The sequence below is a fragment of the Salvelinus namaycush genome, chromosome 14 (genome assembly GCF_016432855.1).
Source record: "Salvelinus namaycush isolate Seneca chromosome 14, SaNama_1.0, whole genome shotgun sequence".
NCBI classification, from domain to species: Eukaryota; Metazoa; Chordata; class Actinopteri; order Salmoniformes; family Salmonidae; genus Salvelinus; species Salvelinus namaycush.
This window is the reverse complement of record NC_052320.1, coordinates 9967974-9983585: the sequence shown is the minus strand read 5'-3', so window position 1 is coordinate 9983585 and position 15612 is coordinate 9967974. Positions and strand designations below refer to the sequence as shown.

The window sequence follows — 15612 nt, the reverse complement described above, 5'->3', positions numbered from 1 at the left end:
TTCTCTCTCCAGTTGCTCTCATCTGCCCAGCGCTGTCTGAGCTGCCTGCCTGCCCAGCACTGTCTGAGCTGCCTGCCTGCCCAGCGCTGTCTGAGCTGTCTGCCTGCCCAGCGCTGTCTGAGCTGCCCGTCTGTCCCGAGCCGTCAGAGCTGTCCGTCTGTCCCGAGCCGTCAGAGCTGTCCGTCTGTCCCGAGCCGTCAGAGCTGCCCGTCTGTCCCGAGCCGTCAGAGCTGCCCGTCTGTCCCGAGCCGTCAGAGCTGCCCGTCTGTCCCGAGCCGTCAGAGCTGCCCGTCTGTCCCGAGCCGTCAGAGCTGCCCGTCTGTCCCGAGCCGCTAGAGCCGTCCGCCAGACAGGAGCAGTCAGTGCCGTCCGCCAGACAGGAGCAGCCAGTGCCGTCCGCCAGACAGGAGCAGTCAGTGCCGTCCGCCAGACAGGAGCAGCCAGTACCGTCCGCCAGACAGGAGCAGCCAGTACCGTCCGCCAGACAGGAGCAGCCAGTGCCGTCCGCCAGGCAGGAGCAGCCAGTGCCGTCAGCCAGCCAGGATCCGTCAGCCAGCCAGGATCCGCCAGAGCCAGCCAGCCAGGATCCGCCAGAGCCAGCCAGCCAGGATCCGCCAGAGCCGACCAGCCATGAGCAGCCAGAGCCGTCCAGCCATGAGCAGCCAGAGCCGTCCAGCCAGGATCCGCCAGAGCCGTCCAGCCAGGATCCGCCAGGGCCAGCCAGCCAGGATCCACCAGAGCCAGCCAGCCAGGATCCGCCAGGGCCAGCCAGCCAGGATCCGCCAGGGCCAGCCAGCCAGGATCCGCCAGGGCCAGCCAGCCAGGATCCGCCAGGGCCTCCAGCCAGCCAGGATCCGCCAGGGCCGCCAGCCAGCCAGGATCCGCCAGGGCCGCCAGCCAGCCAGGATCCGCCAGAGCCAGCCAGCCAGGATCCGCCAGCCAGCCAGGAGCTGCCAGAACCATCTGTCAGTCCGGTGCTGCCCCTCAGTCCGGTGCTGCCCCTCAGTCCGGTGCTGCCCCTCAGTCCGGGGCTGCCCCTCAGTCCGGAGCTGCCCCTCAGTCCGGAGCTGCCCCTCAGTCCGGAGCTGCCCCTCAGTCCGGAGCTGCCCCTCAGTCCGGAGCTACCCCTCAGTCCGGAGCTGCCCCTCAGTCCGGTGCTGCCCTTTAATCCAATGGGGTTTATATGGAGGGTGGCCATTGGGAGGAGGCCACGGAAGCGGGGATTGACTATGGTGGGCTGGGGACCACGACCAGCGCCAGAGCTGCCACCGTGGACAGACGCCCACCCAGACCCTCCCCTAGAGTTTATGGTGGTGCGCCCGGAGTTCGCACCTTAAGGGGGGGGTTCTGTCACGTGCCTGACTTGTTTTCCTTTGTCTTTCGTGTTAGTATTCGTGCCACACGGGACTGTTTTCGGTTGGATTCTATTTGTTAATTTGTTTCATGTTAGTGTTCAGTTTCGATATAATAAATCATCGTGAGCACTACCCACTCCGCGTATTGGTCCGATCCTTCTCGCCTCTCCTCGTCCGAGGAGGAGGAAGAATATGACAGCCGTTACAGGTATCACTATCACCGATTGTGAATAATCATAAAAACTGACACATGGTTAACATTTAGCTCATTGTTCCCACACAGTGCTTGTTGTCCCACCTGTTTTATCAGGGTGTAGTTGGAACCATCCAGGCCCAGCTTCCTCAGGTAGTACCGATTAGCAAAGATCAGGAACGGCTCCTCATCTGTAGAGAGACAAACAGATTGGGGAAAGGGGCTCTGTTCATGGTTGAACTTGTCACAAAGAAAGACATATTTTTACCAGCTAAGTTGACTGAGAACACATACTCATTTACAGCAACGACCTGGGGAATAGTTACAAGGGAGAGGAGTGGGGATGAATGAGCCAATTGTAAGCTGGGGATGAATAGGTGGCCATAATGGTAGGAGGGTCAGGTTTGAAATTGAACCACTTACAGCTGGGCCATGTTCCTTGAGGCACGCAATGGAAGACGTTAGAAAACATTTCGCAATGGAAAACAAAAATGTGACTTTGTTACTGGACCTTAAGTCCAAGAAGTCCCCGCTGTTGGTCTTACCAGAGGTGGACTTGCAGATAGTAGGATTGTCAGGCCGTAGCTGGAAGCCCTCCACACAGAGACAGTGGAAGGATCCGTGTGTATTGATACAGCGCTGGGTACAGGGGTAGGACGTGGTACACTCATCTATATCCACACATGTCTTCCCATCCCGCTTCAGCTGGAAACCAGGAAGACACCTGCACTGTAGGGACCCAGGGGACAAGCAGACAACATGTCAATACAGTAGAACACTGTAGGGACCCAGGGGACAAGCAGACAACGTGTCAATACAGTAGAACACTGTAGGGACCCAGGGGACAAGCAGACAATGTGTCAATACAGTAGAACACTGTAGGGACCCAGGGGACAAGCAGACAACATGTCAATACAGTAGAACACTGTAGAGACCCATGGGACAAGCAGACAACATGTCAATACAGTAGAACACTGTAGAGACCCAGGGGACAAGCAGACAACATGTCAATACAGTAGAACACTGTAGAGACCCAGGGGACAAGCAGACAACATGTCAATACAGTAGAACACTGTAGGGACCCAGGGGACAAGCAGACAACGTGTCAATACAGTAGAACACTGTAGGGACCCAGGGGACAAGCAGACAACATGTCAATACAGTAGAACACTGTAGAGACCCAGGGGACAAGCAGACAACATGTCAATACAGTAGAACACTGTAGAGACCCAGGGGACAAGCAGACAACATGTCAATACAGTAGAACACTGTAGAGACCCAGGGGACACACAGACAACGTGTCAATACAGTAGAACACTGTAGAGACCCAGGGGACACACAGACAACGTGTCAATACAGTAGAACACTGTAGAGACCCAGGGGACAAGCAGACAACGTGTCAATACAGTAGAACACTGTAGGGACCCAGGGGACAAGCAGACAACATGTCAATACAGTAGAACACTGTAGAGACCCAGGGGACAAGCAGACAACATGTCAATACAGTAGAACACTGTAGAGACCCAGGGGACAAGCAGACAACATGTCAATACAGTAGAACACTGTAGAGACCCAGGGGACAAGCAGACAACATGTCAATACAGTAGAACACTGTAGAGACCCAGGGGACACACAGACAACGTGTCAATACAGTAGAACACTGTAGAGACCCAGGGGACAAGCAGACAACATGTCAATACAGTAGAACACTGTAGAGACCCAGGGGACAAGCAGACAACATGTCAATACAGTAGAACACTGTAGAGACCCAGGGGACAAGCAGACAACATGTCAATACAGTAGAACACTGTAGAGACCCAGGGGACAAGCAGACAACATGTCAATACAGTAGAACACTGTAGAGACCCAGGGGACACACAGACAACGTGTCAATACAGTAGAACACTGTAGAGACCCAGGGGACACACAGACAACATGTCAATACAGTAGAACACTGTAGAGACCCAGGGGACACACAGACAACGTGTCTCTACAGTAGAACACTGTAGAGACCCAGGGGACACACAGACAACATGTCAATACAGTAGAACACTGTAGAGACCCAGGGGACAAGCAGACAACATGTCAATACAGTAGAACACTGTAGAGACCCAGGGGACAAGCAGACAACATGTCAATACAGTAGAACACTGTAGAGACCCAGGGGACACACAGACAACGTGTCAATACAGTAGAACACTGTAGAGACCCAGGGGACACACAGACAACATGTCAATACAGTAGAACACTGTAGAGACCCAGGGGACAAGCAGACAACGTGTCAATACAGTAGAACACTGTAGAGACCCAGGGGACAAGCAGACAACATGTCAATACAGTAGAACACTGTAGAGACCCAGGGGACAAGCAGACAACGTGTCAATACAGTAGAACACTGTAGAGACCCAGGGGACAAGCAGACAACGTGTCAATACAGTAGAACACTGTAGAGACCCAGGGGACAAGCAGACAACATGTCAATACAGTAGAACACTGTAGGGACCCAGGGGACAAGCAGACAACATGTCAATACAGTAGAACACTGTAGAGACCCAGGGGACAAGCAGACAACGTGTCAATACAGTAGAACACTGTAGAGACCCAGGGGACACACAGACAACATGTCAATACAGTAGAACACTGTAGAGACCCAGGGGACACACAGACAACATGTCAATACAGTAGAACACTGTAGAGACCCAGGGGACACACAGACAACATGTCAATACAGTAGAACACTGTAGAGACCCAGGGGACACACAGACAACGTGTCAATACAGTAGAACACTGTAGAGACCCAGGGGACAAGCAGACAACATGTCAATACAGTAGAACACTGTAGAGACCCAGGGGACAAGCAGACAACATGTCAATACAGTAGAACACTGTAGAGACCCAGGGGACACACAGACAACGTGTCAATACAGTAGAACACTGTAGAGACCCAGGGGACACACAGGCAACGTGTCAATACAGTAGAACACTGTAGAGACCCAGGGGACAAGCAGACAACATGTCAATACAGTAGAACACTGTAGAGACCCAGGGGACAAGCAGACAACGTGTCAATACAGTAGAACACTGTAGAGACCCAGGGGACAAGCAGACAACATGTCAATACAGTAGAACACTGTAGAGACCCAGGGGACAAGCAGACAACATGTCAATACAGTAGAACACTGTAGAGACCCAGGGGACAAGCAGACAACATGTCAATACAGTAGAACACTGTAGAGACCCAGGGGACACACAGACAACATGTCAATACAGTAGAACACTGTAGAGACCCAGGGGACAAGCAGACAACATGTCAATACAGTAGAACACTGTAGAGACCCAGGGGACACACAGACAACGTGTCAATACAGTAGAACACTGTAGAGACCCAGGGGACAAGCAGACAACATGTCAATACAGTAGAACACTGTAGAGACCCAGGGGACAAGCAGACAACATGTCAATACAGTAGAACACTGTAGAGACCCAGGGGACAAGCAGACAACATGTCAATACAGTAGAACACTGTAGAGACCCAGGGGACAAGCAGACAACATGTCAATACAGTAGAACACTGTAGAGACCCAGGGGACAAGCAGACAACATGTCAATACAGTAGAACACTGTAGAGACCCAGGGGACAAGCAGACAACATGTCAATACAGTAGAACACTGTAGAGACCCAGGGGACACACAGACAACATGTCAATACAGTAGAACACTGTAGAGACCCAGGGGACAAGCAGACAACATGTCAATACAGTAGAACACTGTAGAGACCCAGGGGACACACAGACAACGTGTCAATACAGTAGAACACTGTAGAGACCCAGGGGACAAGCAGACAACATGTCAATACAGTAGAACACTGTAGAGACCCAGGGGACAAGCAGACAACATGTCAATACAGTAGAACACTGTAGAGACCCAGGGGACAAGCAGACAACATGTCAATACAGTAGAACACTGTAGAGACCCAGGGGACACACAGACAACGTGTCAATACAGTAGAACACTGTAGAGACCCAGGGGACACACAGACAACGTGTCAATACAGTAGAACACTGTAGGGACCCAGGGGACAAGCAGACAACATGTCAATACAGTAGAACACTGTAGAGACCCAGGGGACACACAGACAACGTGTCAATACAGTAGAACACTGTAGAGACCCAGGGGACACACAGACAACATGTCAATACAGTAGAACACTGTAGAGACCCAGGGGACAAGCAGACAACATGTCAATACAGTAGAACACTGTAGAGACCCAGGGGACACACAGACAACATGTCAATACAGTAGAACACTGTAGAGACCCAGGGGACAAGCAGACAACATGTCAATACAGTAGAACACTGTAGAGACCCAGGGGACACACAGACAACATGTCAATACAGTAGAACACTGTAGAGACCCAGGGGACAAGCAGACAACATGTCAATACAGTAGAACACTGTAGAGACCCAGGGGACACACAGACAACGTGTCAATACAGTAGAACACTGTAGAGACCCAGGGGACAAGCAGACAACATGTCAATACAGTAGAACACTGTAGGGACCCAGGGGACACACAGACAACGTGTCAATACAGTAGAACACTGTAGAGACCCAGGGGACACATAGACAACGTGTCAATACAGTAGAACACTGTAGAGACCCAGGGGACACACAGACAACGTGTCAATACAGTAGAACACTGTAGAGACCCAGGGGACACACAGACAACGTGTCAATACAGTAGAACACTGTAGAGACCCAGGGGACAAGCAGACAACGTGTCAATACAGTAGAACACTGTAGAGACCCAGGGGACAAGCAGACAACATGTCAATACAGTAGAACACTGTAGAGACCCAGGGGACAAGCAGACAACATGTCAATACAGTAGAACACTGTAGAGACCCAGGGGACAAGCAGACAACATGTCAATACAGTAGAACACTGTAGAGACCCAGGGGACACACAGACAACGTGTCTCTACAGTAGAACACTGTAGAGACCCAGGGGACACACAGACAACATGTCAATACAGTAGAACACTGTAGAGACCCAGGGGACAAGCAGACAACATGTCAATACAGTAGAACACTGTAGAGACCCAGGGGACACACAGACAACGTGTCTCTACAGTAGAACACTGTAGAGACCCAGGGGACACACAGACAACATGTCAATACAGTAGAACACTGTAGAGACCCAGGGGACACACAGACAACGTGTCTCTACAGTAGAACACTGTAGAGACCCAGGGGACACACAGACAACAAGTCAATACAGTAGAACACTGTAGAGACCCAGGGGACAAGCAGACAACATGTCAATACAGTAGAACACTGTAGAGACCCAGGGGACACACAGACAACGTGTCAATACAGTAGAACACTGTAGAGACCCAGGGGACACACAGACAACATGTCAATACAGTAGAACACTGTAGAGACCCAGGGGACAAGCAGACAACATGTCAATACAGTAGAACACTGTAGAGACCCAGGGGACAAGCAGACAACATGTCAATACAGTAGAACACTGTAGAGACCCAGGGGACAAGCAGACAACATGTCAATACAGTAGAACACTGTAGAGACCCAGGGGACACACAGACAACATGTCAATACAGTAGAACACTGTAGAGACCCAGGGGACAAGCAGACAACATGTCAATACAGTAGAACACTGTAGAGACCCAGGGGACACACAGACAACATGTCAATACAGTAGAACACTGTAGAGACCCAGGGGACAAGCAGACAACATGTCAATACAGTAGAACACTGTAGGGACCCAGGGGACACACAGACAACATGTCAATACAGTAGAACACTGTAGAGACCCAGGGGACACACAGACAACGTGTCAATACAGTAGAACACTGTAGAGACCCAGGGGACAAGCAGACAACATGTCAATACAGTAGAACACTGTAGGGACCCAGGGGACACACAGACAACATGTCAATACAGTAGAACAAAGTAGAGACCCAGGGGACAAGCAGACAACATGTCAATACAGTAGAACACTGTAGAGACCCAGGGGACACACAGACAACGTGTCAATACAGTAGAACACTGTAGAGACCCAGGGGACACACAGACAACATGTCAATACAGTAGAACACTGTAGAGACCCAGGGGACACACAGACAACATGTCAATACAGTAGAACACTGTAGAGACCCAGGGGACACACAGACAACGTGTCAATACAGTAGAACACTGTAGAGACCCAGGGGACACACAGACAACGTGTCAATACAGTAGAACACTGTAGAGACCCAGGGGACACACAGACAACATGTCAATACAGTAGAACACTGTAGAGACCCAGGGGACACACAGACAACATGTCAATACAGTAGAACACTGTAGAGACCCAGGGGACAAGCAGACAACATGTCAATACAGTAGAACACTGTAGAGACCCAGGGGACAAGCAGACAACATGTCAATACAGTAGAACACTGTAGAGACCCAGGGGACAAGCAGACAACATGTCAATACAGTAGAACACTGTAGAGACCCAGGGGACACACAGACAACATGTCAATACAGTAGAACACTGTAGAGACCCAGGGGACAAGCAGACAACATGTCAATACAGTAGAACACTGTAGAGACCCAGGGGACACACAGACAACGTGTCAATACAGTAGAACACTGTAGAGACCCAGGGGACAAGCAGACAACATGTCAATACAGTAGAACACTGTAGAGACCCAGGGGACAAGCAGACAACATGTCAATACAGTAGAACACTGTAGAGACCCAGGGGACAAGCAGACAACATGTCAATACAGTAGAACACTGTAGAGACCCAGGGGACACACAGACAACATGTCAATACAGTAGAACACTGTAGAGACCCAGGGGACAAGCAGACAACATGTCAATACAGTAGAACACTGTAGAGACCCAGGGGACAAGCAGACAACATGTCAATACAGTAGAACACTGTAGAGACCCAGGGGACAAGCAGACAACATGTCAATACAGTAGAACACTGTAGAGACCCAGGGGACAAGCAGACAACATGTCAATACAGTAGAACACTGTAGAGACCCAGGGGACAAGCAGACAACATGTCAATCCAGTAGAACACTGTAGAGACCCAGGGGACACACAGACAACATGTCAATACAGTAGGTCAGTGCTGTACCAGCAGATTCACACTGTTCACCAACAGTTCATGTAGAGCAGACAACTGAACTACAGGAGGGTGATGAGACTGATCTACAGGAGGGTGATGAGACTGAGCTACAGGAGGGTGATGAGACTGAACTACAGGAGGGTGATGAGACTGAACTACAGGAGGGTGATGAGACTGAGCTACAGGAGCGTGATGAGACTGAGCTACAGGAGGGTGATGAGACTGAGCTACAGGAGGGTGATGAGACTGAACTACAGGAGGGTGATGAGACTGAGCTACAGGAGGGTGATGAGACTGAGCTACAGGAGGGTGATGAGACTGAACTACAGGAGGGTGATGAGACTGAGCTACAGGAGGGTGATGAGACTGAGCTACAGGAGGGTGATGAGACTGAACTACAGGAGGGGGATGAGACTGAACTACACACACGCCCCTTACCTTGAAACCTATCTTGAGGTCCTCACAGAGCTGGGAGCAGCCACTCTGCTTGCTGTTCAGACACTCGTTGATGAAGCAGTTGAGTTCGTCAGAGCCGTCACCACAGTCGTCATTACGGTCACACAGCAACGTCTCGTTAAGACACTTCCCGTTACGACACAAGTAGGCAGACTCATTACACTTCCTCTCTGTTGATGGAAGAAGATCAATTTAGGTTCTGCAGACTGAATAGCTGATAGCTCAAACTAGTAAGGTTGCTCTACTGCAATGGCCAGAGAGAACATGAATGTGTCTGAGTCAAACTTCAATGGCTTTTTTCATTCATTACTAAAACTAAACCTGCCAAGAAGGATGCTATGGTATTTTTAGCAGAAGCCATAGGCAATTACATTTGTTAACAATGCAACAACAATATTACACACAAAAGCTGTGATATTCTGTACTGTGCATGTCTACAGTACAGATGTAGACCACAGTGTGTCTGTCTGTCTGTGTGTGTGTGTGTGTGTGTGTGTGTGTGTGTGTGTGTGTGTGTGTGTGTGTGTGTGTGTGTGTGTGTGTGTGTGTGTGTGTGTGTGTGTGTGTCTGACCTGAGTCTGTGCAGTGGGGGTTCTTGGGGGCCTCGTCTGAGCGGTCCTGACAGTCAAACTCTCCGTCACACTCCCAGACCTTCTGGTTGAGGCAGCGGCCGTTGGTACAGCGGAACTCCCCTGGCCCACACGTTGGGTACTCTACAGAACAGTACCACAATCACAAGTGTATTTTTGAGGGTACATTAGTTTAAATACATTTGTAACCAGGGGAACAGAAATATATTTTTTGGAGAGTGCAGGACGAGAGATGGGAAGAGACAGCACTGAGGCATTTAACCCTGTTCTCTCTGCCTATCTCTCATTTAACCCCGTTCTCTCTGCCTATCTCTCATTTAACCCCGTTCTCTCTGCCTATCTCTCATTTAACCCCGTTCTCTCTGCCCATCTCTCATTTAACCCCGTTCTCTCTGCCCATCTCTCATTTAACCCCGTTCTCTCTGCCCATCTCTCATTTAACCCTGTTCTCTCTGCCCATCTCTCATTTAACCCCGTTCTCTCTGCCCATCTCTCATTTAACCCCGTTCTCTCTGCCCATCTCTCATTTAACCCCGTTCTCTCTGCTCATCTCTCATTTAACCCCGTTCTCTCTGCCCATCTCTCATTTAACCCCGTTCTCTCTGCCCATCTTTCATTTAACCCCGTTCTCTCTGCCTATCTCTCATTTAACCCCGTTCTCTCTGCCCATCTCTCATTTAACCCCGTTCTCTCTGCCCATCTTTCATTTAACCCCGTTCTCTCTGCCCATCTCTCATTTAACCCCGTTCTCTCTGCCCATCTCTCATTTAACCCCGTTCTCTCTGCCCATCTCTCATTTAACCCTGTTCTCTCTGTCCATCTCTCATTTAACCCCGTTCTCTCTGTCCATCTCTCATTTAACCCCGTTCTCTCTGCCCATCTCTCATTTAACCCCGTTCTCTCTGCCCATCTCTCCATAGGCCTTTCTCCTCTCCTCTGTTGTCATGCTGCATCACAAACACTCACCACACTCTGGGGACTCGTCTGATCCGTCGGAGCAGTCCATGTCATGGTCACACACAAAGTGCTTGGGGATACAATGTCTGTTCTGACACATGAACTCATTCTCATCACAGGTGTTGTTGTACACTGACAGAGAGAGAGAGAGAGAGAGAGAGAGAGAGAGAGAGAGAGAGAGAGAGAGAGAGAGAGAGAGAGAGAGAGAGAGAGAGAGAGAGAGAGAAAGAAAGACAGAGAGAGACAGAGAGAGAGAGAGAGAGAGACAGACAGACAGACAGACAGACAGACAGACAGACAGACAGACAGACAGACAGACAGACAGACAGACAGACAGACAGACAGACAGACAGACAGACAGACAGACAGACAGAAAAATAAGAGATAAAGAGACAGAGAAAGGGTTAGCAAACATAGGCTATTGCAAGAATGAATGATACACACCCGTAGCAGTCTAACAATAGTCTGCAGATTCTTCCTATTTACGTCTCTGCTAATCAAATCATTAAGATGAATCATAGACAATGGAAGTCTCATGTCTTCCCATTCATCTATTAATACCCCAGCGGAGCGTTGTAGTTTATAGTTGGTTGTATTATCCAAACCCAATAGAGACGTGTGACTCAAATGAGTCTTATGAGAGATTTAGTGGAAGTGTTTAACGTGTCCTCCTCCTACTCACTGAAGCCAGCCTTGATGGGTACCAGTCATATAGACACACAGTAAGTTATAATATCCAGTTCAGATCAACTGTGGTGATTATTAGGACATTTGTGGACGTGTTGCGGTTGTCCTCACGCTACTCACAGCAGAGAAAAACAAATGCTGTTGCTATCTCATCAAAGCAAAGTGCATGAACAGAACTGTAGAAGATTCCCACTCACAGCAGCCAGCCTTGATGCTCTCGTCAGCCCCGTCCAGACAGTCCTTGTCCCCGTCACACTTCCAGCGCTGAGGGACACACACATGAGTGCCAGGACACTGGAACGCCTCCGGGCTGCACGTCTTAGTTTCTATGGCAACGTAGGCGATATGAACAGGTTAGATAACTCTAGACTAGTAGTTGTCATAAATTAAATTAAATTGATCAACAGATTTAATTTAATTTGTCTGACAAATAAAATCTATTGATCTATTAATTGAAAAGGTAGACAACTGTGTCTGATATCGGTCATAGATCATATAGGTGTGGGATGAGTCACTCACTGCATCTGTCGTCCTCGTCAGATTTGTCACCACAGTCGTTGGCACCGTCACACACCCAGTGGTTGGAGATACAGCGATGGTTCCCACACTCAAACTCAGTGGACGTACAGAACTTATCTGCAAAGAAAGAGGAACATTTTTATTAAATGTAATCTGGGTTACATTTGTTTCAGAATACATTTTTCACCAAATTTACCACAATATATGAACTATTCAACTTTGATTCCGTGGTTGTTGTGTTTATCTATTGAAAACACTGTTTTGATCTTTGTGTCCCTACAGTACAGTTCAAAGTTGTGTATTACATCAGCTAAGGGAATGGGGGAGGGACAGAAGGTATCTGTACAGTTCAAAGTTGTGTATTACATCAGCTAAGGGAATGGGGGAGGGACAGAAGGTATCTGTACAGTTTAAAGTTGTGTATTACATCAGCTAAGGGAATGGGGGAGGGACAGAAGGTATCTGTACAGTTTAAAGTTGTGTATTACATCAGCTAAGGGAATGGGGGAGGGACAGAAGGTATCTGTACAGTTTAAAGTTGTGTATTACATCAGCTAAGGGAATGGGGGAGGGACAGAAGGTATCTGTACAGTTTAAAGTTGTGTATTACATCAGCTAAGGGAATGGGGGAGGGACAGAAGGTATCTGTACAGTTTAAAGTTGTGTATTACATCAGCTAAGGGAATGGGGGAGGGACAGAAGGTATCTGTACAGTTTAAAGTTGTGTATTACATCAGCTAAGGGAATGGGGGAGGGACAGAAGGTATCTGTACAGTTTAAAGTTGTGTATTACATCAGCTAAGGGAATGGGGGAAGGACAGAAGGTATCTATATAGGTCAAGTAGACTGACCACAGTGGGTCTCGTCAGCGCCGTTCTCACAGTCGTTCTCCTTGTCACAGGTCCAGCTCATAGGGATACAGCGACCACTGGGGCATGCAAAGAAGTTCACCGGGCACTTCAGCTTCTTCTTGTCTGGTAGAGAGTGTAAATAATAAATAAAAAAATAACAGTTTTGAATATCGTATAAAGTTCTGCTATGAGTCAGACCTGTGGTACAAATAGCTATGCTGTGTTGCCTGCGCAATGTAACTAATAGAATAGTCACAAAAGTGCAACCCCGCCCATTTTGGCACTCCCAGGCAGGCTAAAGCAAATGCTCAAAGTGTTTCAAAGAAAATACATACTATTTGAACCCATGAAAGAATGATTTGCTGAACAAAAGGCCCTAAAAGGAGAAAGGCAAGATCTGTCTGTCTGATCTGTCTGTCTGTCTGTTACCTGGGCAGTTCCTCTCGTCTGAGAAGTCTCCACAGTCGTTGTTACCGTCACATTTCCAGGAAGGCAGATAGCACAGTGTGGTCCTCTCACAGCTCTGGAAGGTCGCCCCCTTCACCCCCAGACGGAAGTAGCGAGAACAGTCAGTTGGCACTGGGGAGAAGGGACATTATACATCAGTGGCATTCAGTGGTACTTACGTAAAAATACTTTAAAGTACTACGTAAGTAGTTTTTGGGGGGTATCTGTACATTACTATTTATATTTTTGACAACTTTTGCTTTTTACGCCAAACATTTTCCCTGACACCCAAAAGTCCAATTCACACACGTATCAAGAGAACATCCCTGGTCATTCCTACTGCCTCTGATCTGGCGGACTCACTAAACATAAATCCTTGGTTTGTAAAATGATGTCTGAGTGTTGGAGTGCACCCCTGGCTATCCGTAAATAAAAATAAAATCGTGGTGTCTGGTTTTCTTAATATAAGGAATGTGAAATTATTTATACTTTTACTTTTGATACTTAAGTATATTTTAGCAGTTACATTTACTTTTTATACTGAAGTATATTTAAAACCAAATACTTTTAGACTTTTACTCAAGTAATATTTTACTGGGTGACTTTCACTTTTACTGAAGTCATTTCCTATTAGGGTATCTTTACTTTTACTTCAGTATGACAATTGTTTACTTTTCCAACACTGTTTATATTAGTGGTTAGTTGTGGGGCTCTTGGGAATAGTATCTGTACATTCAACATGGAGTGTGTATGAAATTGCATCATATCCCCTATATAGGGCTTACCTGGTTAAATAAAGGTAATATAATTAAAATAAAATAGTACACTACTACAGTCTGGGCCATGTCATAATGCACAGGGAATAGTGTCCGAGGAATCCAAGCTGATCTGCAGTTCTTCATTAGTGATACAGGATGGGTCAGAGAAATAGCTTTAACGATCTTTATTCAACAGATATCCAACATGTAAAGATAGCTTGTAGACATACAGCAGTTCATCTCATCACTGGCATCCTCACAGTTGACCACCTGGTCACAGCGGCTGGAGTTGGAGATGCAGCTTCCATCTCGACACCGGAACTCTGCAGCTTTGCACAGGGTCACTGGAGAACACACACAACACAATGGATATAGTAATATGGATGTACACACACAGTCACACTATGACACACACACACACACACACACACACACACACACACACACACACACACACACACACACACACACACACACACACACACACACACACACACACACACACACACACACACACAATGACACACACACACACACACACACACACACACACACACACACAATGACACACACACACAGTCACACCACGACACACACACACACACACACACACACACACACACACACACACACACACACACACACACACACACACACACACACACACACACACAATGACACACACACACACACACACACACACACACACACACACACACACACACACACACACACACACACACACACAATGACACACACACACACACACACACACACACACACACACACACACACACACACACACACACACACACACACACACACACACACACACACACACAGTCACACCACACACACAGTCACACCACACACACAGTCACACCACACACACAGTCACACCACACACACAGTCACACCACACACACAGTCACACCACACACACAGTCACACCACACACACACACACACACACACACACACACACACACACACACACAGTCACACTATAACACATACATACACACAGTCACACCACGACACACGCATACAGTCACACCATGACACACATACAGTCACACTATGACACACACACACACACAGTCACACCATGACACACACACACAGTCACACCATGACACACACAGTCACACAATGACACACACAGTCACACAATGACACACACACACACACACACACACACACACACACACACACACACACACACACACACACACACACACACACACACACACACACACACAGTCACACCATGACACACACAGTCACACCATGACACACACACACAGTCACACAATGACACACACACACACACACACACACAGTCACACCACGACACATACACACAGTCAAACCATGACACACATACAGTCACACCACGACACACACACACACACACACACACACACACACACACACACACACACACACACACACACACACACACACACACACACACACACACACAGTCACACTATAACACACACATACACACAGTCACACCACGACACACGCATACAGTCACACCATGACACACATACAGTCACACTATGACACACACACACACACAGTCACACCATGACACACACACACAGTCACACCATGACACACACAGTCACACAATGACACACACA

The 15612-nt window shown here is 48.3% G+C and overlaps 1 protein-coding gene across 1 annotated transcript in view; it reads right to left on the bottom strand.

Annotated features, from left to right (window-relative positions):
• Positions 1 to 15612, bottom strand: part of LOC120059599 (low-density lipoprotein receptor-related protein 1-like) — a 215596-nt gene that overhangs the window by 41215 nt on the left and 158769 nt on the right. Inside the window, exons 49-58 of the mRNA XM_039008729.1 lie at positions 14192 to 14305; positions 13186 to 13335; positions 12757 to 12879; positions 11906 to 12022; positions 11584 to 11712; positions 10709 to 10831; positions 9725 to 9865; positions 9135 to 9322; positions 2094 to 2277; positions 1654 to 1739 (exon numbers count right to left, since the gene is read on the bottom strand). Coding sequence (XP_038864657.1) covers positions 1654 to 1739; positions 2094 to 2277; positions 9135 to 9322; positions 9725 to 9865; positions 10709 to 10831; positions 11584 to 11712; positions 11906 to 12022; positions 12757 to 12879; positions 13186 to 13335; positions 14192 to 14305 — 1355 coding nt within the window. The remainder of the gene's footprint in view (positions 1 to 1653; positions 1740 to 2093; positions 2278 to 9134; positions 9323 to 9724; positions 9866 to 10708; positions 10832 to 11583; positions 11713 to 11905; positions 12023 to 12756; positions 12880 to 13185; positions 13336 to 14191; positions 14306 to 15612) is intronic.